Here is a 25,273-nt window from a genome sequence, read left to right as displayed (position 1 = left end):
GAAGTTGGTTGACTCCATGCAACACAGATGTACAGCAGTTCTCAAAAACAGTGCTTATACAACTAAATATTCATTAAGTGATTCAAAGGAAAGCAAAATCTTCAAACATTTTTCAGTTTATATAGTGAATGTTTGAGTTTGTAAAGAAGAATACAAACACTGCTATTTTTTTGAACAGTCTAATATTCACTTTTCTTCAATTTTTTTAGAGGAACAACAGAAATTTGATATATTTTTCTTCATGTTTTGATTTGGAATAGAATGTGTAGTGTTCCCAATGCATTTGTGTGTATGGAAATAAAAGCTATTAGATGGATATTCAGCTTTATTCACTTTTTTCAACACACTGCTATTACTTTGAACACAACTGTATATGTACCGTATTTCTGGCGTATAAGACGACCTTCTACTTTTCCTGTTAAAATATAGTGTTTTGGCTATACTTGCCGTGTAAGACTACCCCTCTTCCAATGCACACCAGTGGGAAGAATCGTGCCCCATCGTTGGTGTCAGTGGAAGGAATAGTGTCCCATCATTGGTATTAGTGGGAGGAATAGTGCCCCATCATTGGTGTCAGAGCGACGAATCGTGCCCCATCATTGGTATCAGTGGGAGGAATAGTGCCCCATCATTGGTGTCAGTGGGAGGAATAGTGCCCCATCATTGGTATCAGTGGGAGGAATCGTGCCCCATAATTGGTGTCAGAGCGACGAATCGTGCCCAATCATTGGTGTCAGTGGGAGGAATAGCACCTCATCATTGGTGTCAGTGGGAGGAATAGTGCCCCATCATTGGTGTCAGTGGCAGGAATAGCGCCCCCGTCATTGGTATCAGTGGGAGGAATAGCGCCCCCGTCATTGGTATCAGTGGGAGGAATAGCGCCCCATCATTGGTATCAGTGGGAGGAATAGCGCCCCGTCATTGGTATCAGTGGGAGGAATAGCGCCCCGTCATTGGTATCAGTGGGAGGAATAGCGCCCCGTCATTGGTATCAGTGGGAGGAATAGCGCCCCGTCATTGGTATCAGTGGGGGGAATAGTGCCCCGTCATTGGTGTCAGTGGGAGGAATAGTGTCCCAACGTTGGTGTCAGTGGGGGAAGGAATAGTGTTCCATCGTTGGTGTCAGTGGGGGGGAAAAGTGCCCCATCGTTGGTGTCAGTGGGGTGGAGGAAAAGTGCCCCATCATTGGTATCAGTGACACCAATGATGGGGCACTATTCCTCCCACTGACACCAATTACACTTGCTGACCCATTCCAGTATGGTGCTGCTGCAGCCAGCATATGTGGTTGCAGCAGCACCTCTGCACGGCACATTTACCGGCCGCTCCTTCACTTGATTTTCACGGGGCCGCTCGGCTCCGCCTCCTCGCCGGTGATTGGCCGCCTGTGTGCCTTTCCTGAGCAACAGTTCTGGCGGCCAATCACTGGTGAGGAGGCGGAGCCGAGCAGCCGCGCGAACATCCAGTGGCCGAACTGAATGAAGGAGCAGCCGCGCTTCCTGGACTGGATCGTCGTGGGACTGGGACCGGAGCCAGGTAAGAAACAGCAGCCCCTGCCCACCCCTGTACTTGGTGTCCCTTCCACTGGAAGGGGGGGCGGCGGCGGCACTGCGCCGCCCCCCTAAAAAGTGCCGCCCTGACACCAAGTGTCAGCATGCCGTAGACCAGCGTATAAGACGACCCCCGACTTTTGAGAAGATTTTCAAGGGGTAAAAAGTCGTCTTATACGCCGGAAAATACGGTATGTGTGCGCGTGTGTGTGTGAGATTTTACACACACACACGTACACGTACACACACACGTACACACACGTACTGTGTTGGGGCTTGTTCTTGCTGCTGCTGAAGTTCAGTCTGTACCGAAAATAGAGGTTGTAGTTAATATTTGTATGATTGAGCACCTAGGTTGTGCACTGAAGATAATCCAAATATAGAGGGGGGAGGGCGCGCGGTGGCTTGGGGCCACTTTGACGGTAACCACAGGTTTATTTGATCTGTTTTTATATAGACGTATTGCATCTGAGAGCTTCACCCTGATCTGCTGCGATTTGGCTGCAGCACGGGTGCGGAGCACTGTGCCCATGGTTTTTCTTTCCTATAGACTTCTATTATGTCCTGTGGTTTTGGTCAGCTGACCCACATGAAAAACGCAGGTGCTATGCGACCTAAGTGCAGCGGATCAGTGCTTTAGTATAAACCTATGATTGAAATATAGGGCAGCATTGCTAACCTTCTAATAATAGTTGCTGGCTGCCTCTCCTGTTGTCACAATGGCAGTGCTTCTGCTGGGGACACCTCGGCAGAGACAGAATCACTGAAGTGCATCCACCACTCTACCTAATGACGGTGCCATTGCTGGCCAAAGTGCTTTAAAATCTTGATTGCTACTGAATAGGGGACGTCTCTGGGAGTGGTGCCAGGGAAGGTAAGTGGAGCCTCAGCCATTCTTTTGATAGCGAGTTATGTGATAATGTAATGTGCTTCATTGACCTGGAACTATTCTGCATACTTGCTCTGTTTCAGCGACTCTGAATGTTTTAAAGCAAGAGACAGCCCAGCAACTAGCAGTTTCAAGAGGTCACCAATGGCCATACCATATTCCTCAGAGCATCCTCAGGTAGAACCCAGAAAAACAAACAGTTCATTTAGCACACCAGGATAATGTAAATTACTTTCGGTGAATTCCAATGAGATTGTAGTTCTTTGTTTGTAAATAACAAACATGTTATACTTACCTGCACAAATCTCTTCTGGGGTCCCTACCAGTGCTCCTGGGTCCAACCTGCTCCCTATAGCGAGCCACTTGCTCTGGCTGAACGTGCGTGCGTGCTCTCCCAAGTTGGCTCTGTGTCCATTGATGCATAGAGCATGGCTTGACCCCACCCCTGCTCTCTCCTCACTGGTTGTGATTGTCCACAGCAGGAGCCAGTGCAGCCTCTCTGTCCAATGAGGAAAGAATTACTTTGCTATAAGCAAACATTTACCTGAATGACATCGATTCATTCAGGTTGTTTTTTTTTGTGCTTAGCTGTGATTTGGCCACAGCTAATCACATGACATGTGTATGTGATTAGCTGTGACCATTCACAGCTAGACACTAGTATACAATGGATGGTATGAATGAAGCCATCCATTGTATACAACTGTCATGTGACTTGCTGTGATTGGTTACAGCAGGTCACATGGTACCGGCAACAGGGCCGATACTCAGATCTGTCATTGGCCGTGTCCGAGGTACACGGCCGGTGACATATTGCGCGGCTCTGCAAGCGTGCGAACTGCGCATGTGCTGGAGTACGCCATATGGCGGCCTCCTGGAAAGCTAGTGCATATTTCCGGTTGCCATACGGCTATTGGCCGGGTGTCAAATGGTTAAATAACTATTTCATGTGCCTCCCTTGCACACAGATGTGATCCTGTTGAAAGCCACTGAGGCAGATTATTGCATGCTCACTCTCCCTCCATATTTAACCACTGGAGTGTGGGAGACAAGGCCCAACCACCATACATATTAAGGGCCACTTTAGTGGCACAGATGCATATATTAATATATAGAAATAATAATAAAAACAACTCAATGGATGACCTCACTAAAAGAATATTTGGATTTTTTTCCGTGCAGGAGCAAATTTGATTATGCTTTGCTGGGTTTTTTTTTTCTTTTGCCTTCCTCTGGATCAACTGTAGGTATAGGATTATAACTTTTTTTTTTTTAAATGGTTGAACTGGATGGATGTTTGTCTTTTTTCAACCAGACTACCAAATTAACTATGTGACTATGAATATGGGAATATGAAATCCTTGCTTAGGTGAATGTAAGATAATTATTGGGAACTTCTTACTAAACGCTGGTATCTAAACCACTAGCTAAAGTATTTAATGAAAAAAAAACAATGTGTCAATTATAATGATAAACATATCTATAATTGGTGAAGAATGATCAAAAATAAATTAATATGAAGAGCATACTGCTAAAAATCTTATATTAGATGAAATGTATAAAATATGTACTAAAACTAAATAAATAGCTTAAAGCTTTCAAATAGGGGTGGTTATCAGATGTATATGGCACTGAACTACATACATAATATAAATTATATTACAGGTAGTCCCCAAGTTACAAACATCTGGCTTACAGGTGAAACTTGAAAAATTGGAATATCGGGCAAAAGTTCATTTATTTCAGTAATGCAACCTAAAAGGTGAAACCAATATATGAGATAGACTCATTACATGCAAAGCAAGATAGTTCAAGCCGTGATTTGTCATAATTGTGATGATTATGGCTTACAGCTCATGAAAACCCCAAATCCACAATCTCAGAAAATTAGAATATTACATGCAATCAATAAAAGAAGGATTGTACATAGAACAATATCGGACCTCTGAAAAGTATAAGCATGCATATGTACTCAGTTTGGGCCCCTTTTGCAGCAATTTCTGCCTCAATGTGGCGTGGTATGAAAGCTATCAGCCTGTGGCAATGCTGAGGTGTTATGGAAGACCAGGATGCTGCAATAGCGGCCTTCAGCTCTTCTGCATTGTTCGGTCTCATGTCTCTCATCTTTCTCTTGGCAATGCCCCATAGATTCTCTATGGGGTTCAGGTCAGGCGAGTTTGCTGGCCAATCAAGCACAGTAATCCCAGTCATTGAACCAGGTTTTGGTGCTTTGGGCAGTGTGGGCAGGTGACAAGTCCTGCTGGAAAATGAAGTCCGCATCCCCATAAAGCTCGTCTGCGGAAGGAAGCATGAAGTGCTCCAAAATCTCCTGGCAGACGGCTGCGTTGACCCTGGACTTAATGAAGCACAGTGGACCAACACCAGCAGATGACATGGCTCTCCAAATCAACACAGACTGTGGAAACTTCACACTGGACTTCAAGCATCTTGCAGTGTGTGCCTCTCCATTCTTCCTCCATACTCTGGGTCCTTGGTTTCCAAATGAGATGCAAAAGTTGCTGTCATCAGAAAAGAGGACTTTGGACCACTGAGCAACAGACCAGGTCTGTTTTTCTTTAGCTCAGGTAAGACGCTTCTGACGTTGTTTGTTGTTCAGGAGTGGCTTGACAAGAGGAATATGACATTTGAAGCCCATGTCCAGGATCCATCTGTGTGTGGTGGCTCTTGATGCACTGACTCCAGCCTCAGCCCACTCCTTGTGATAGTCCCCAACACTTTTGAACGGCCTTTTCCTGACAATCCTCTCCAGGCTGCGGTTATCCCTGCTGCTTGTGCACCTTTTTCTTCCACACTTTTCCTTTCGACATAACTTTCTATTAATGTGCTTTGATACAGCACTTGGGGAACATCCAACTCCTTTTGCAATTACCTTTTGAGGCTTTCCCTCCTTATTGAGGGTATCAATGATGGTTTTCTGCACAACTGTCAGGTCAGCAGTCTTTCCCATGATTGTGATTCCTACTGAACCAGACTGAGAGACCATTTAAAGGCTCAGGAACCCTTTGCAGGTGTTATGGCTTAATTAGCTGATTAGAGTGGGACACTTTGAGCCTAGAATATTGCACCTTTTCACAATATTCTAATTTTCTGAGATTGTGGATTTGGGGTTTTCATGAGCTGTAAGCCATAATCATCACACTTATGACAAATCACGGCTTGAACTATCTTGCTTTGCATGTAATGAGTCTATCTCATATATTAGTTTCACCTTTTAAGTTGCATTATTGAAATAAATGAACTTTTTCACAATATTCTAATTTTTTGAGTTTCACCTGTACATACAACTCTTACAAATGAAGGCAGCATAATGTCACGCTGGACCCGGAAATCACCAGATGGCCATTTTGCTACTCACTGCATGCTGCCCCCTACTGTCCAGCATCCCACATCACTGCATGGCCAGTGTAACCCTTCCTTATGCTATCCAGAATTCAAAAGTATTTTTTTGGCTGGAATGCACGTTCCAACTTGCATACAAATTCATTTTAAGAACTACGAACCTATCTTGTTCATAACCCGGGGACTGTCTGTAATAGAAATGGTGATAATCAGAAGAAGAGTTTTTTTTAAAACAAGGTAATTGCATGATCTATGGGTAATCACATAAAAATATAATCCAACAGGAGTACATGGGGTTAAATACTATACTATGCAGCACTGTACTAAACCCTGTAGGGGATATGAGGGAAAAAAACAATTACGGAACTGTACTTATCTTAATCTCTGTGTTGGGCCCATGGTGGTGTTTAACATACAAATCCGGTAGGTTTCCCTACTGCACAAGCGATCAAACGTGTACTCATCTGTTAGATTATAGAGGACTGCCTCAATCCCAAAGCTGGAGGCCTTGGGTGTGATGAGGGTGCCAGGTGAAGTGTCTTGGGACACACAGTTCTAAATCCCCCTCTTCATGGCCCCTTATGGTCTCAAGGAGGAGACTGAGATTAGTACAGTTGTGTAATTGTTTCCCCCTAGAGCAGGGGTGGGCAACTGTGGCCCTCCAGCTGTTGGTAATGCTTGTAACTGTCAGTTTTGCAATGCCTCATGGGACTTTAGTTCTACAACAGCTGGAGGGCTACAGTTGCCCACCCCTGCCCTATAGGGTTCAGTACCATATAGTGTTGATTCTTCTTTTTAACCCTACATACTCATTGGGTTTTAATGCTATTATGTGATTTATGCTTTTTGTTTTTTTATATAATTCTTGTTACCTTATCTTTTCTATTAATACCATTTATATTATGTATGTAGCTTAGTGATATAGTACATCTGATGACCATCCCTATTTGAGAGCTTTCAGCAATTTAATTAGTTTTTATATACATTTAGTCTGCTGAGCTTTTTAGCAATATACCTTGCATATTCATTTATTTATTATCATTCATCATCAGTTATATATTTATCATTGTAATTTTGCAGAAACCTTTTTAGCTGGTGGTTTCGAGATTAGCTTTCAGTGATGAGTTTTAACATCATTTTCTTATATTCACTTAATCAGGGAATTCACTGTTCCCATATTCCTTTGATGATGTTATTCATTGAGTTTTTATTTATTATAATTTTTTTATATATTAATAGATGCATCTATGCCACTAAACTTGTGCTTAAGCCTAGCCTATAATGAGACTTGTGTGTAGGTACTGTAAATATCTCCTACCCATGCACCATTTATGAGAGATTTATTTGTAAAAGGAGCAACAGCACATGCGCCCTGAAGGAATGGAGGAGCTGGGTGCTGTAAAAAGTGACTCCCAGGCATCTGAGACATTCAAGCTGTTGGAGCACATGAACCCGGCAGACGGATCGGGTGAAGATAGAAGCGATGTCAGCGGGGACAGCCCTGCATCATTTTTCTTTCTTATATTTTGCCCTTAGTTCTATTTTAACAAAATTAGACACACAAAAACAGAAAAGGGTCAGTTTTATTATATAAAACACTTTTTTTTTCTTTTTTAAAAACAAAACATGGAAACATTTTTGTATAAACATCTACATTTAGTGGAAGAAAACCAGAAATTGTCCAGAAATGGTCCACAGTTAAAGCAAAGAACAAATGTAAAAAAAATACATGAGAAAGTTTGGTGAAATAGAAATGTAGTGCATTCCTCTGGGATATCCAATCTTTAAAGGAACAACATCAGTAAACAACTGACCCTCGAGGAAGTCAAGTCATGGAAATGTACAGCAGCCTGAATGGTAATGCTGATTCTACCCTCATTCTCCATTGCAACTGAAGGAAAACATGAAAATGTGCATTATAACACTGAAGCATACTTTGTGTTGACAAGCATTTTCACTGATATTGACAAAATGGTATGAATGGGTTTTAAGGGAAGACTGGCTGAAAAAAAAAAACCCATCAGAATTCTTCACTGACTAGGAAACAAGGTTATCAAAGCTTGATTTACAAAAACTGGAGAAGAAAATCTGGTGCAGCTGTGCATGGTAGCCAATCAGCTTCCATCTTCAGCTTGCTCAATTAAAGTGGAACTATAGGCAAAACTTTTTTCATTTTGCATAAAGCAAGGGAGGGTTAGAACACCTGTTAGGTTTTTTTTTCCCCCACTATCTGTGTCCCATTGCAGAGTTTTCACTTCACTTCTTGTCCCATACCCAAAACAGGATGCAAGAGGAAATCTCTGAAATTAAAGGGAATCCCTTGGGAACCTCCAGGTCACCAGAACTAGTGTCTCCATTTGAAGATTTCCCCTCTATTAATTTTCTGGGGACAAACCAAAATTTGGGATTTTCTTTGCTTTCAATGATAATGGTAAACAGGACATAGAGAGTGAGAATCTCCTTAGCAGGGACATACAGAGCAATAAAAACTGACAGGGGTTCTAATCCTTCCGCACTTTACCAAAGCTTAAAGTATAACTAAAAGTAAAATTTTCTTTATCATTTTGGAAAAGAAACCTGGAAGCTGATTTTAAAACCTGGTGCAGCTCTGCATAGAAACCACTCTCCGGTTTTAGTAAATCAGCCCCAACATGTCTCAGTAACATGACTAGGTTCTGGAGAAATGATGTGGGTTCTTTAAGCCACAAAATGGCCACCTCTAAGGTATATAGGCCAGTGGGTCTCTGCAATTGCTGCAGAAAACATGGCCTGCTGAAATACTTGAGAAATGGAACAGAGGCAGGAACACACATTTAAGGGCCCCTTTCACACAGGGCAGACTACGCTTACTCAGTGAGGGAATCTATACACTGATCCTCTGCTGAGCATGCGGAGGACGGGTACGTGTCCACACTGCTTATGCAGAGCACACACAGCCCATTCTCCTCTACAGGCAGTTGGATGTAAACAGACTGTCTGTTTGCACCTGAATGCCATCTGATCTGACCAGAGGGGAATGGATCCCCCAGCCGTCTGTTTTAAACAGATTGGATATTAACGGGTATACACAGACACATGTCCTTTAACACCCACTCCACTCCAAAGAGGAGAATGGAGGGTCCGATTGGGTCCACCTGTTTTTCCAGGTGGATTCAACTGGACCACTAGGGTGAAAGGGGCCTAAGTAAACATGTCACAAATGAAACACTCATGAAAATTCCAGTTGCCCAAGCTGACTTCCGGTCATATACACAAGTTACTGACCCAGAACAGGCATGCAAATAAAGCCTTCTACCTTTCCTGGTTTTGGGTCAGCAACACAATGTATTCATGCCAAATTATGAGCGTAACAGCCAGGCAAGTGGCACTTTCAGAAGGTGATCAGCAGTGGCAGTCCCCATTTTCCTGCTATTACATGTCTACGTTATGCATTAAAATGCCAATTTATATCCTTCATCCTCATAATGTAGACAAGTACATTATACAGTACACCGCTAATGGGTGGTGGTGGGGGGGGGGGGGGGGGAATCAGAATTGCCATTTTATGCCTCCTGAAGACACCTGGCTATGTTTAGCTTCAACACTTCTAAATTACAGCTCTGAAAAAACAGAGCATGTTAATGCAGATTGTGAAGGTTCCCATTTATCCATGTGGATCAGGGGTAGGCAACCTCAGTAGAGGAAATACTACAAATCCCAGGAGACTTGGAGCAGAAGACTACTTCTGGGAGTCATGCCTGTTGCTGTCAGAGCCATAATGGGTTGCCTACCCCTGGAATATCCAGTAGAGTTTGGACACATTCAACTGAACGTGTTCTATAAGGTTGAAGACCATTCTTAACTTATCTAAGGCACTTCTTCAGGTCCAATGAGTGTCAGGAAAACAACCACTTTATATCCACACAGGTAGCACTGACACCTTAAATGTAGGGGTAAAGACTAGACTATTTTTTTTTTTACTGCATTACAGTAAAAAAAAAAATAAAAATATCGTAGTAGTTGTATTGCCTCCTCACCCCCCTTTGAACTTACTCAGGTCTTATCTCAGTCCAGCACTGTGCCTGGCTGCAGTGGCACTAGTCTCTCTCCTCACAGGCTTAGAGACAGCAGGGGCCGAGCCACACAGGGGGTTATGTACTAAAACTGGAGGGTGCAAGATCTGGAACAACTCTGCATCGAATCCAATCAGCTTCCAGGTTTTATTGCCAAACCTTGATTGAACAAACTGATTGGTTCATGCAGTATGTGGTGTAGCGGTGCATGATAGCCAGTTTTACCCTAGGTTCACATATGTGCGGGTGGTGCCGCTGCAGATCCACACAAAAATCCATGCAGCAGCACCACCTGCACATAGAAATGTGGACCCACGGGTGCCATTAATTCTAATAGCACGCCGCCCGCACTGGAAAACGAAACCGTACTGGGAACCGAAGTTCCTGTGCAGGTTACGTTTTCCAAAGAAGTGCAGGAAATTCTACCCTGCGTGTCACAGGCACGGGAGTCTATTCAAATGAATGGGCTCTCGTGCCCTTGCAAAATTTTGCCCGTACGGCCGCACAGATGTGAACCGGGGGTAAGTAAATCTACCCCACAGTATGTGGCAATAGACGCACACACAGCCCAGCTCAAAAGTAAGCCCACAGGTGCACCACCTTAGAAAGCAGCTTCCTATGGTGGCACACAGAGGAGGATCCAAAAGCACCGTCGAGAGACCTCAGAAGAGGAGGTTCCAGGCTGCACTGTGCAATATCATTACACAGAGCAGTTAAGTGTAACCTGTTTATTTTAATGTAAAAAAAAAAAAAATATGGTGGCGCGAACACGGCTCAAAACCGATCCCCAAAGTCATACAATTGTAGCATGTTGTGGATGGCCTAGCTACAACTCCAGCCACGCCTTTGACCCTGTCCATCAGGGCTTGGTCACAGAGGCACAGATGTCTCTGGCCAGTTTTTTGCAGCGTCCACTCCTCCATATACTGTGTTTCTGGATTAACTTGGGATGCAGCTCCCCCCTCTTCTCTGCTGGAGCCAGAAGTCCCCCATATGGTTCTATAGCAAGGCAGATCTTTATTTTCCAACAAGATGGAGAGATGTAATTAGCACAGGGTGGCTCTACAACTTTCACACCTCCCATCCTATTCTTGGACAATCAAATCTGTCTTTCCATTGACATTGGATTAGGGTAACTTTGCTATCTGTGTGGATATACACTGAACAGCCATAAAACTTTTTGATCACAAACAGGTTAAGTGAATAGCATATATTCTCATGCTACAATGGCATCTGAAAGGCAGAGGGATATATTGGGCAGCAAATAAACATCATGGCGCTGATGTTGAAACAAAATGGGCATCGCCATTTGATGTGGGATTGCATAGTTGTAGACTGGCCAGGGTGCCCATGCTGCCCCATGTCCAGAGCTACAAGTATGTACAATGGGCATATGAGTATCAGAACTAGACCATGGAACAATGGAAGACAGCAGCCTTGTCTGATGAACCACATTTTCTTTTACAGCAGGTGGATGGCTAACTGGGTGTGCATGTGTATCACTTAACTGGGGAAGAGATGGCACCAGGCTGCAGTATAGGAAGGAGGTAGCAAGTAATGTGAAGCTTTGGCCAATGTTCTCCTGGGAAACCTTGTGTCCTGCCTTTCATGTGGGTGTTACTTTGCTCAGCAACAATGCTTAGGTAGGTGATACATATCAAATATACCCCTTCATGGAAACTGTATTCGCTTATGGCAGTGACTTCATTCAGCAGGATAATGCACCCTGCCACACTGAGAAAATGGTTCAAGAATGGACTGAGGAACACAACGACTAGTTCCAGGTGTTGACTTGGCCTTCATATTCTCCAGATCTCAATCCATCAAGCATCTGTGGGATGTGCTGGAAAAACAAGTCCAATCCATGGAGACCCCACCTAGCAACTTACAGGACTTAAAGGATCTGCTACTGACAGCTTGGTGCCATATACCACCGCATACCTTCAGAGGTATAGTGGCCTCTATCCTCAATGGACCAGAGCAGTTTTGGCAGCAAAAGTGGGACTTACTCAATATTAGGTGGGTGATCATAAAGTTATGGCTGATTAGTGTAAATGCTGGGGGTATTGTCCCATCAAAACTGAAGAAGTGCATAGGATAAACTACAAAACATCTTCAACATTAAGAGAACAAGTCCAGCTATATGTGACCATCAATAGTGAATGCTTGTGAACAGCCAATGTTTCCTATATTGGTCAGTAACTCAAACTGGATGGCTGGAATGCTGATGCGAAAGCTTTCACAAACTCCATTTTCAAAAAACTTCTTCATTGGTGACCTACATGTCTCCCATGACAGTTCTTCATAAAAAAAATCCAGAGATGTATCCAAAATGTGTGCATCTCTACCATCTTTAAATGGTACATTCCCTAACACTATTTCCATAGAAGGTCTATACTATTTGCTGTACAAAAACATTTCCAATACAATACAAAAAAAATAATCCGCAGACATCTCCACAGTAGACTGATCAGAAGAACAGTTTAAAAGTTCTGTAGTGGTTAGTGAATACACCTGACAAAAGGAAGGTGGTTGAAGTGCATTCTGAATATAGTTCTTTGGAAATCACTGATCCAGCAGGCTACAGTGTGTCCGAATTTCAAACGTTTCTCTGATTATTCACCTTTACAGTGGTAGTAAACCCTCACATATACCCAGTGAAGTGACTAGCCACGGGATGCACAGATAAATCCTTCTGCATAGGTCGTACCTGTCTATCTGCATTCTTCTCTCTACATCCTTTCAATGTGCTGAGTTTATAAGCTTGTCTGAGAGTTCAGAAAAAAAGAGAAGGGGAGCTGAAGATACACTCAGAGCTGATTGGAAGAAGACACATTCTCTCTCCCCCCCCCCTCATTCACACAGCTTACAGAAACAGAGCTGAGGCTGTCAATCTGCTGGAGGTCCCTCCCCTGTCACCATTTTGCTCTTGGTGTCAGTCAGAAGGGATTCATGCTGATAGAGGAACGAAGCAGCACACAGAAAGGACACTTTGCATCCTTAATTGAGACAAGTGCACGCTATAGAGGGATATGTTTTGTTCATATTTCATGTCTGAAGTTTACAACCGCTTTTGTCTCCATGTACTAGCCGACTTCTTACTGTACCATCTCAGAAAAGACATGGCACAGTTTTATGTACAGTACCTCCAAAAATATAATTAGGAGGACAAACTTCACCACAGATTACACTGTGGCAAAAAAAGTTAAGTGACGCGCACCAATTGAAGCCACAACTAAATCCTTAAAGAAGCTCTCCATACAGCAAGAGATTTCCTTACTTTAAAGGAACCTCCATCTAGAAACTTTGTTTTTCACACTCGCCAGATATAGCGTTGCTTTAAACAATATCCGTCTTGGCTATATCTCACTGTAATCTAGATCCACGCAAGACAAGGAGAGGCATAGTGACATCTGTACTGTGGAAAGAGTTGGGAAAGATTTCCAACAGTTATCAGAGGCAACTTGGCTAAGGAAGAAAAGTCAGCTTGTGGAAAATTCCTTCAAGGAAAATCTGTAACAAACATACAATTACCTTCTCATCCGCAGTGTGTCAGGTTATAACAGAGTGGGGGGGGGGGGGAACATCCCGATCATAATCCAACAGACTCAAAATAATAACAAAAATACACATACGACTGGTCTTGGTACCTCGGATTAGTACCATTATTTAAAATCATGAGAGTAATCAATGCTGTCCAACAACTGGAACACCATTACTCTCTTGAAATGGAAGTTTCCATTAGGATTTAGCATGTGCATAGACAAGAAAGGTGATGCAGTTCATGGAAGATTTGTTCATTCTCACCAGAAGAAACGTTCAACACCTAACATTCGGTACATGATCAAAGATTTCTAACTCTCATACCAACATATATGACACCCACAATTCTTCCCCAAAGACTCGTTTACAACATACCAGCAGGTAAAATACTTTCCTTCACAGGAGGATTGTTCTAACATCTTGGTCACTTATCTAGGAGCAAAGTTCATGTCACTCAGGTACAGTTAAGCAGCTGTAGTTCATAAAAAAAAACTGATTGGTTGCAGCACTGGGCTGACATTAACTCCATAGAGATGTAACCCCCCTCCCCCGCCCTGTTCATTACCATCAACCACTGATGATGTGAATGAACTGTGAACCGAGAGGGTGGGTCATCCAACAAGGTTTCTTTCACAACCACCTCCTCATTTCATACACTAGGGGTAGGGAAGTAGTACTTAGACAGGCACTCAGAATTTAGGAATGTTCTAGGAAGTAGGGTTTTGACCAAAACACCCCCCCTCCCCCCCCAGAGGCATACAAATTTGGTGTTACATGCACAGGGATACTGACAAGAACTGCACAGTAAAAATATATTTTACCTGTAGGCACAGCCATTATTCCTGCTTAGAAAGTTTGTTTTTTCCCAACGGACTAACCCCTTTAAAACAACCAGAGCTGTAAGTAGAAAACTATACATGAGAATCATCTTTTCTTACAAAAAGTCAGAAAGTCTGCATTTTACTGGCTGTGCGTGGAAGGTTAACACAAACATACTATATTATTAAGTGGTTGTCAGAGAGACAAATGTTCACCATTAAAATATCCACAACCTTATACACTAAAAATTACACTTCAAGAAATCATTACAAATATAGTAGCTATTCTTTTTTTTAATAAAAATGCTAAATAAAAATGATTAGTTGTTCCTTGAGTGACATACATTTTAGATGCTACTAGGCATTAAGAAATAATCTAAATATGTTATAGATTTCCCATCATCTCATCTTAATTGTACACCTATTTACATATACAACACATAGGCTGGAAGGGATTGTGGTGTAGTGTTTTAGCAGCTCGATTCCACTGTTGTGGCCACTTTGCCAGTTCTTCTTTGTACTTCTTTTTTGGAACTTTTTTCTTTAAGTTTTTCCAGTTTTTCTTGTGCTTTTTTGATTTCTTTAATTTTCTTCTTAATAGTGGCTCTGTCTGTTTGGCTTGAAACACCCAGAGCCTTTACATGTAAAAGAAAGAGAACCGTTAATGTACATCTGTGTTAATACAGTTGCTAAACTATTCTATGACTAAATACAGTTGGTAAACTATTCTATGACTAATTATATACATCAATGGTCTCCAAACTGCGGCACGCTGGCTGGATGCTGCCCTTTGCTTGTCTTCATCTGGCCCTTGGGGTACTATTCCTTTGACAGAGATGAGGCACTATTCCTTCCTCTAACACCAACAATCATGCATAAGTCCTCCAGCTGATAAATGGGGCACCATTCCTCCCACCGACACCAAGGATGGGGCACCATTCCTCCCACCGACACCAAGGATGGGGCACCATTCCTCCCACCGACACCAAGGATGGGGCACCATTCCTCCCACCGACACCAAGGATGGGGCACTATTCCTCCCACCAACACCAAGGATGGGGCACTATTCCTCCTGCTGACCACAGGTACTATGTCATTTTTTGTTTTTACTCTCAGACCACCATGCCTTACTCATTTTCTATTCCCAATGGCCACAGTCCGGCTCCTAAAGCCTGAAGAACAGTAAACTGGCCTTTTTTTTTTTTTTTTTAAAGGTTTAGGGACCCCTGATAAGACAGTAAACTGGCCCTTTGATCCATGTATGCGGACTACTGGTCTATATATGGGTCATACAGAAACCACAAATGATTTTAGTCCATCTCAGAAATATAGGATGGAGAGCATCAAACTGATTTTAGGAGCCCAGAGCTGCTAAATCAGTGACTAGAGCAAGCTTTATGTTCACGCCTAAATTACTTTCTCAAGAAACCTACATCCCACAGTCCAACTCTTTGCTATATCAGGATTAATACTACTTTGGAGCAACAAACCAGAAATATAGAAATGAGAGGGTCAAAGGGCCCAGTACTCCACAATCCTGTTTCTCCACCATAATCACTTTTATTACAGTGTCAACATATGGGAAATTTCTGATTATATCCTGACAGGAAGTGAGGTGAAATCCCCATCAAAGTTATAGCAAGCAAGCACCTCCCCTGAATATATTATTGCCATTTGTGCTCCCATTAGGAAAGTTTCCCCTCACCTCCTACCCTTGTGGTGGGTGTCAGACAGAAGAGGAAGAGAATAAAAATCTCTATGGTGTGTGCCGACAGCATGCAGAATCTCACAGAAAAATCTCCGAGTCACACAAAGTATTTAAATCCTGATAAAAACGATAATCTGAAACAAGTGGGTCTTTAAAATGTCACCTTACAGTTCAAGCAGTGAGGAGAGGGTACTATAAACGTGAACTTTCATAATGACTTACAACTGGCCAAGCACCATTATGTATTCTCTTTCAGACCAACAAATGTGTTCTCTCTCCAGCAGATGGGGCCATTTAACTCTTGGCTGACGCATATACCACGTGTTGGATTAAACATTTTGCACGCTGTGTGTATTTACACTGAGGTATAAGCCAAAAAAATTCAACAACAAAAAGAATGGCCCTTCAGAAAATACAGCTACTCATCTACAGATCATCACAGTGACACATTAAACACTTTATTAAAAGCGGAAAGAATGGCAATAAGGCTGGATTTAAAAACAGATTACAAGGTACCAAACCTAATATGATCGCAATGCAACCATGTTTTAAAAAAAACAAAACAAAAAAAAACCAAAAAACAAATTTGCCTCTACATCTAGAAAATGAGAGAGACTGGCTGTGCAGATCTGAGTGATAATACCAATGGCATGAGGGATCAGCAGACACGTAGCTTGCAGGGGTGTCAGGGACTGGCCAAATATGTTAGCTGCTTTCTCATTATAGTACACAGTTACTAAGAGAAACAAGGCGGCTAGCCATTGCAGATCTGAAATTGCCATTTGCCGGTCATGCTGGCCCATTGGTTTCAGTACTATAGAGTCCCTAGTCAGAAGTACTTATCTGCATATGTTTTCTGGGTTAGAAAAATAAAGTATTGAAAAAAGGTCAGCATGGGAGTCATACTACCATGGAGACTAAATTGTCCGATATGGCTCCTCAGTTTTTCTCAGGAAAGCTTTCATTTAACAGGTAGCAGAGAAAAGTATTAATTTGTTGCAATGTGCCTAGAATGACAACTTGGAGAAAGAAGAAAAAAAAAAAAAAAAAGGATCAATGTAAAGAAAGAGTAACTGGGCAGGTATTAACTCTTTTCTTTACAGGGACCCCTTTTTGCAATCTTTAAAACTGAACTCCAGAAAAAAGTTAAATTATATATATCTGCCACAGGATTTGTACTACTGTCCATCCACTCCTGAAATATACACAGTTCTACTCCACAGCCCTGCCTGGCAAGAGAGGGGACCCGATCTTTCTCTGCTGAAGTTTTAATTCCACTTACTGGCCTCCTCCCCACCCCCATCAGTGACTGTCATTGTGCTACTCCTCCTTTCACTGTTCAATCTCATCTGTTACTCTGCTCTCTTCTCCAAACAAGCATGCTACTTACACTGCAATACACGACTGACAACTTCTGCATCTTCTCACCCCCAGTCTGATCTGATTTTCACAGTCCTTGTACAGCACAGCTAACGAGTCAAATCCAAATCCTTACACAGCTTAGATTTATAAAATACAGTGAAGGAAATAAGTATGAGTGGGGAAACATTCAAAATCAGCAGGGGATCAAAAAGAAATGATCAGTCTACAAATCAAATGGTAGGTGTATTGTAACACAGAGACAGAATAGCAACAAAAAATTCAAAAGAAATGCATGTCTAACAAATGATGCACTGATTTGCATGTTCATGACTGTGATGGCCAACAAGGGATTTGCCACCAAGTACTGAGGTTCAGATGTTTCCTGTAGTTGGCCACCAGGTTTGCACACATCTCAGGAGGGATTTTGGCCCACTCCTCTTGGAAGATCCTCTCCAAGTCATTAAGATTTGGTGGCTGACGTTTGAAAATCTGTGGAGGGAGCTGAAAGTTCGAGTTGCCAATCGGATTAAGGTCTGGAGACTGGGTAGGCCACTCCAGGACCTTAATGTGCTTCTTCTTGAGCCACTCCTTTGTTGCCTTGGCCATGTGTTTTGGGTCATTATCATGCTGGAACACTCATCCACGACCCATTTTCAATGCCCTGGCTGAGAGAAGAAGGTTCTCACCCAAGACTTGATGGTACATTGCCCCGTCCATTGTCCCTTTGATGCGGTGCAGTTGTCCTGTCCCCTTAGCAGAAAAACACCCCAAAAGCAGAATGTTTCCACCACCATGTTTGACAGTTGGGATGGTGTTCTTGGGGTCATAGGCGGCATTCCTCCTCCTCCAAACACAGTGAGTTGATGCCAGAGAGCTCGATTTTGGTCTCATCTGACCACAACACTTTCAACCAGTCCTCCTCTGTATCATTCAGATGTTCAGTGGCAAACTTCAGATGGGCCTGGACATGTGCTTTCTTGAGCAGAGGGACCTTGCGGGCACTGGAGGATTTCAGTTCTTGTCGGCGTAGTGTTACCAATTGTTTTCTTGGTGACTGTGGCCCTAGCTGCCTGGAGATCACTGACAAGATCCTCACGTGTAGTTCTGGGATGATTCCTCACTGTTCTCATGATCATTGACACTCCATGTGGTGAGATATTCCAAGGTGCACCAGACCTAGACCTGACAGTTTTGTGTTTCTTCCATTTGCGAATGATTGCACCAACTGTTGTCACCTTGTCCCCAAGCTGCTTGGCGATAGTTTGGTAGCCCAGTCCAGCCTTGTGTAGGTCTACACTCTTGTCCCTGACATCCTTGGACAGCTCTTTGCCATGGTGGGGAGTTTGAAATCTGATTGTTTGATTGCTCCTGTGGACAGGTGTCTTATACAGGTAACAAAATATTAGCAGCACTCCCTATAAGAGACTGCTTCTAATCTCAGCTTGTTACCTGTATGAAAGATACCTGGTAGCCAGAAATTCTGCTGAATGATAGGGGATCAAATACTTATTTCTCTCATGAACATGCAAATCAGTGCAAAATTAATTAGAATAGCAACATAAAGGGGGCGCTCGTGAGCAGCCTGAAGCATGGCTATTTAAATTTGGCTGCTTGACCACCGGCACATTGGCCGATTTTAAGCCCTCGGGGGGGGGGGGGTTTCTCGCCTCTCCAACCTCTCCTGGCCCCTCGTCCCCTGGTGCCCCAATGGGGAAAAAAAACAGCCTCCTCCCGCACTTCCAGTGCCCGGCAACCCGTTTTTAAAGTTGCGGCCTACCCGCCGGAGATCGCGGGTGAAGCCGCGGCCTCGATTTTTGGCCTGCCGCCGGAGAGCTCCAGAGCCCCGGCCGCGGGATCGAGTCTTCCCCCGGAGACCACAGTTGAAGCCCCGGTCCTGATTTCGGGTCCCCCGCTGCCCCTACCCGCGGGTGGGCTGGATCCCAGGGGTGAAGATGACCTGGCATCAGCGGCATCCCTGCGGTCTTCCCCTCCAGGTCTGAGAGACGCTGAGCTTCTGCACCGTTTCAAGACGATGCTACAGTTGGAACTGTCCTCCGCTACCTCCAAGCTTGCTGACCGACTTTCGCGTGAAATCCGAGAATTGGGCAATCGGACGAATGATCTTGAGGATAAAATGGATGCGGCGGCCACGGTCATTGAGGGTCATGAGCAGGATTTGTGTGACCTCAAGAAAGAATTAGCGGATGTGCTGATCCGACTTGAGGATTTTGAGAACCGTTCCCATCGTGGCAATTTGCGGTTAAGGGGTATACCTGAAACGATCACAGATCTCACCTCCACCGCTACTGCTCTGTTTCAGGAGCTGACGTCTGCAATTCCCATCGACCGGCTCGAATTTGACCGCATTCATCGTGCATTGGGCCCCAGACGACCGGATGGGGCCCCTGAGGGACATCATCATCAGGTTCACTTTCTACCGCACTAAGGAAACCATTCTCTTGGCGGCCAGAAACAAACCAGATCTCAGATTCCAGGGACATCGCTACCAGCTCTTCGCGGACCTCTCCCAGACCACTCTGCAGAAACGACGTCAGTTCAAGCCCTTCACTTCGGTCCTGGTGAACCACGGAATTAAATACGCCTGGGGCTTTCCGTTCCGCCTCACCTTTAACTACCAGGGCCGCGGTCATTCTGTTGTTATGCCGGAGGAGGCCCATTCGCTACTGGAATCTTTGCACCTTCTTCCGCCGGGGATCGCTGCTCGGAGCCCGGCTCACTCCACTGGATCCCCAGCATGGCCGCTTCCAACAGGCCGCCTCTGGGAGCGGTCATCCAACAGAAAGAAGGCCCTCTCTCAGACCCCTCAACGATCAAGTCCATCCTGCTCTTCTCCGGGCTGAAGATGCATCTCGGATTTCCCGCGTTGTGTTTCACCGTTGGACTCTCCTGGTGGGACGGAGTTTGTCCCCTAGGGCTCTTCCAGTTGTTAGAGTTCCAGGCTAAGCCTGATCCAGCCTACTCCTTTGGGTTCCGCCACTAAATAGGGGGGGGGGGGGTCTCCTTTTGGACTCGTGGATTATGACTTTTCGCTGTCCTGGCCTATCTCGGGTCCGGGTGCCGTTGTTCGGATTCCCGTTTGGGTATGGGGTGATGGCTCCTTCGGGCTCCGGTGGGAGGTTGGCCTGGTGGGCCTGCTCGAATGCTGGCCTTTTTGGGAGGTGGGGGACCATCTGGGCTGTGTAGAGGTTCTACGGTGGCCTGTGGCCATCCTCCTGGAGGGGGTTGGCCCCTAGTTTAGCTGGGTTTTCTAACGGGAGGTTGATGCGGAAGTGCTCACTTCTGGAACTCTTAGTTATTACTTTAGTGTTCTGTTCTACTGTGTCAATTGCCTTTTTGCCCCCTGGGGGCTTATGTTTTTGTTGTTTTCATTTGCAGCCATGTGTCCGGTGGTAGAGCCACCCCCAACCGGTATCCTTCAGGTATAGGAGGATGCATGTCACCATTGACGTGACACGTTTGTACTGTTATATATATTTCTTGTTTCTTTTTTTTCTCCCTTCTTTTCTTTTCTGTTTTTTTTGTTTTCTCCTCATGCAGGGTTTCAGGATGCCATAGTCCGTGCGCCATTGGGAGTGGTAACTGGTGGCCAACCTATGCTTTTTCTGCTGAGTGTGCTGTGCTGATACCGCCATGGCCTCACCCCTTCTGAAAGTATACTCGCAGAACGTTCAAGGTTTCAATTCGCATCAGAAGCGGGCTAAAGTTTTTCATCACCTCAAATCGCAACAAATTGATGTGGTATGTTTACAGGAGACCAGGTTTTCCCAGTCCTCTGCTCCGCGGTATCTTTCGCCTCCCTTTCCCACCTTTTACACTGCCACGGCCCCTGAGAAACGCCGGGGTGTACTAATAGCTTTCAAGCGCAATCTTCCTTTTGTCTCTGCTCAGAATATAGCGGACCCCACGGGTAGGTACCTACTTCTGCAGGGCACCCTCTGGGATCAGGAGGTTACCTTTGTCTCATATTATGCACCCAATCGCTTTCAACATAAAAATTATTTTCTCAGCTTTGCACCATTGTCTCCCAACACTCCAAGGGTCTTTTTCTTCTGGGAGATTCTAATGTTACCTTGGATTCTACATTGGACAGGCGCTATGCCCAGGGGACGGCCCCTTCTCACGACTTAGTGCTAGAGGAACGTATGCGCTCTCTCTTGAGGACGGCATACGTCCATAGACTTCAGGGTGGCCTTGGGGTTCCCAATGTTACTAAATATTATCAGGCGAGCCAGATCGCCCCGCTATCTATGTTGCATGCTTCCTCAGACATACCTCTCTGGGTCCTCCTGGAACTACCTAATTGTGCCCCTATTGCGATATCGACACTTCTATGGCTTCCCTCTGCCCTGCGTCCCACGGCACTGAGTCCGATTTTGCTCCATGGCTTGCAAGTGTGGGACTCGGTACGTTACTCCAGTGGCCTAATGTCACCTTTTTTGCCTTTGCTCCCAATCACTAACAACCCCCTCTTCCCACCAGGTTTAGATCAACCAAGGGCGTTTTCTTGGTGGGTGACCAATGGTTTTTCCCAGGTACAACACTTTTTGACCTCTCGGTCCTTCCCTACCTGGAATTCTCTTCAAGAGTCACGGGATGTCCCTCCGGCGGAGTTTTTTTGTTACCTTCAATTTCAGCATTGGCTGATCTCATTGCGGGGCACGTCTGTCTTCCCGTACCAGAAATCTGCCTTTGAACAGCTTTGCCAACAACGGCCAGGCGCCCCAGGCCTTACTTCCCTTCTTTATGCAGCTTTGAATAGACGCTCGCCGCATACTTCTTTCATATGTCGTTCAGTGGGAGCGCGACCTGGGAGTGGCTGTGGATCCAGGGGACTGGAATAAGGCCTGGTCACTCATAGCTAAATGCTCATTTAATACAACCACGCTGGAGGCAGCCTATAAGGTATTGTTTCGCTGGTACTGGGTTCCGGCTCGGTTGGCCCGGGCTAACCCGGCCTGTAGTGATCAATGTTTTTGGGGTTGTGGCCATCGTGGAGATGTATTGCATATCTGGTGGTCATGCCCGAGACGGTTTCGTTTTTGGTCTCGTGTGTTTGGCCTCCTTTTCACCTTGTTCCATCTCTCCATCCGCCGGGATGCTCGGTATGCTTTGCTTCATTGCCCCATGCCGGGCCTCTTGGCTCATCAGCAGAAGTTGGCTCCCTATCTGTTTTTATCGGCCACTAGAACAATTGCTCAGGCCTGGAAGAGTCCGGTTGTCCCTCTTCAGGGGGTGCGGGATCGTATGACCACTATGATGCTCAACGAACAGATGTCGAGTATCCGCAACGACTCCCAAAATAAATTTTTCAAAATATGGGAGCCGTGGTTGCAATATGCCTTTCCCACACTCTCCCCGGCTAGTCTGGGGATGTAATGGTGTTCGGTATTGGCGCTCTTGGACCCCTGTCCCTCTTTTTTTTTTTCTCTCTCTTTTTCTTCCCCTCTTCTTCTTTTTTCATTCTTTCTCTGTTTTGGTGTGACTGGCCTGCTGCATTTAGTTGTTATAGTCAGTTACAGTAATGTTTTGTAATTTATGTGCCATTGATAGCCTCTGTGTGGGCGTACCTTTTGCCCTGTTGGCATTAGAGCACCGTTTTTCCTTTTTTTTTTTTTATTTTGCATTTTTTTTATCTGTGCAATTGATAGCCCCTGCGTGGGCGTGTTTTATTGCCTCTCTTTTATACTGTTTAAAAATTAATAAAAACCATTGAAATAGAATAGCAACATAAATTCAAAAGAAATGCATGTCTGTCGCTCAGTGTTACAATACACCTACCATTCAATTTTTAGACCGATTATTTCTTTCTGAGTGGGCAAACATTCAAAATCAACAGGGGATCAAATACTTATTTCCTGTACATGTAATTTTACATTAATGATGAGAGTTGCATTCATTTGTATTTTATATATCTGTCTATATTCTGGTTATAGGATTGCTTTAATTAAAGCTAAATTCCATACAGGTGGATCTTCAAATAAAGATAAATGCTCTGCTTCAATGGCCACTGGTTATAAGACGAGAACAAGCAATATGTAGAATAGAGCAGCCAGGAGTATGGTTTTCAGATGTTTTATACAGAAAGATGGATGCAAGAATGCTTCTGGGTCCTACTACACACTGGCAGAAAAAGGGTTAAAATACAAGATGCAGACAAATGGCATAAATTAGCAGCAGGGGGTGTTGCATGCACTGCTGTAGCAGCTGGGAGTGTGTGCAAGTCTGGTAAGATGACTGTTGGCTGTCATGTGGAAGCTTCCAAGGACCCCCCAAATGCAAATGATCGTATTAAATTTATACAAGATCTTACAAGAGACCTTACAGAAACTAGTGAACTGTGTCAGCTGTGTAAGCCAGCTTCAATCACAGACGGTGAACAGATTCTGCTGCACACTCTTTAGAAAACCCATAATGCTCTGGGAATCCGGTCTCATGGATGTACCCTGTGTTTAATGTTTAGTTGAGGGCCAAACAATCCACAAAAACAGGTGGAAAAAATTAACCAAACTACCAGAATGGGAGAAAACTAGAACAAGATGTGGTCAACTGCAAAAAATTAACTGGGCCAAGTCCCAGGAAACAAGGTCCCTGGAAGTTTGGACAAACAAAACAAGTCTAAAAGAGAAGAGCAGCCAGTCAACAGCAGAAGGCTGAAGCCTAACATTCCCAGCCTCTGGATTCATGGAAAGGAGAAACCACAAGGAGAAAAAAGTCATTGCCTGATCAGACAACCTCAAAACAAGAACAATGGTTATGAAAGCCCTCACCGCAATAATTTTGGTGAATAGAAAAATATGGCTCCCAAGGCTGGTAGAAAAAACAAGGAGGAGGTAGGGTGAGTGAGTGACACTCACAAAAAGGGCAATCTTGATTAAAGTCACCAAACTATCAGCGGTAAATCTTGACTGAAGTCACCAAATACCACAAAGATTTATTCATTTCAGGTACTTATATAGCGCCCTACAATTTACGCAGAGCTTTACACACACACACACACACACTATATATATATATATACATATACATACACACACATACATATATACACACACACACACACTATATATATATACATATATATATACATATACATACACACACATACATATATACACACACACACACACACACACACACACACACACACACATATAGAACATTCACATCAGTCTCTAACCCTCAAAGGGCGTACAAACTAAGGTCCCTAACTCACATTCATACATACACATATTAGGGCCAATTTAGACAGGATCCAATTAACCTACCTGCATTTCTTTGGAGTGTGGGAGAAGCAGGAGCACCCGGAGGAAACCCACACAAGCACAGGGAGAACATGCAAACTCCATGCAGGAGGCACCATGGTCAGGAATCGAACCCATGACCCAGATAAAAAATATGTTCTTTAGTCTCTTAGGAAACTAGCACAAATAGTGAGACACTCTAGGCAGAGGAGTTATAGGGGGTTTGGCTTACAATATTTACTGTTTGCTAGTGTCCCAACCTCCTATAGATGGCAGTACAACACGACTATTTCTGAATTCCTTTGTCCCTCAATAGTTGGAGGAAAATAAATAGTTAAATAAAATGCTTTGCTGCAATACTCACCTTCAATCCAAAGCCATCTCCCACAGTAATTCATTTACGCCTTTTTGGTCTCAAGTCTCCTGTGTTGAATGATGGCTTGTATCACTGAACTTACTTCCTCTGAGCCCAGGCTGTCAAGAACTTAGCCCCAGCTTGGACAATGAAAAAGCAGCACAATGAGCTCTTTCCTGCATACTGGAATGCTCCTTCCTAGCACATCAGATTAACTCCTTGTGTTACTTTATTGTCTTTCAGTCTGAGCTATGCTGTACTGGGACTTCAAGAGGCAGATACAAAGTCAAAATTTAAGTACTTACACTGCGTGTATGGAAAAAAAAAAAACACATTTGATAATAAATTAAGAGCTGCATTTGTTTTCTTTTGAT

The 25,273-nt window shown here is 44.1% G+C and overlaps 1 protein-coding gene across 5 annotated transcripts in view; it reads right to left on the bottom strand.

The window, feature by feature from the left end:
- Positions 1 to 7,364: 7,364 nt before the first annotated feature.
- LOC149451626 (neurabin-1-like) overlaps positions 7,365 to 25,273 on the bottom strand; it is a 141,530-nt gene continuing 123,621 nt past the window's right edge. For all 5 annotated transcript variants that reach the window (XM_089690498.1, XM_089690502.1, XM_089690499.1 and 2 more), the window contains one exon: positions 7,365 to 14,847. In XM_089690498.1, the coding sequence (XP_089546624.1) occupies positions 14,683 to 14,847 (165 nt within the window). In that variant the 3' untranslated portion in view covers positions 7,365 to 14,682. The remainder of the gene's footprint in view (positions 14,848 to 25,273) is intronic.

Source organism: Staurois parvus, unplaced genomic scaffold, assembly GCF_062004578.1.
Source record: "Staurois parvus isolate SC_StPar_1 unplaced genomic scaffold, SC_StPar_1.0 ptg000530l, whole genome shotgun sequence".
NCBI lineage: Eukaryota > Metazoa > Chordata > Amphibia > Anura > Ranidae > Staurois > Staurois parvus.
The sequence above is the reverse complement of the archived record's forward strand: the minus strand, read 5'-3'. Positions and strand labels throughout refer to the sequence as shown.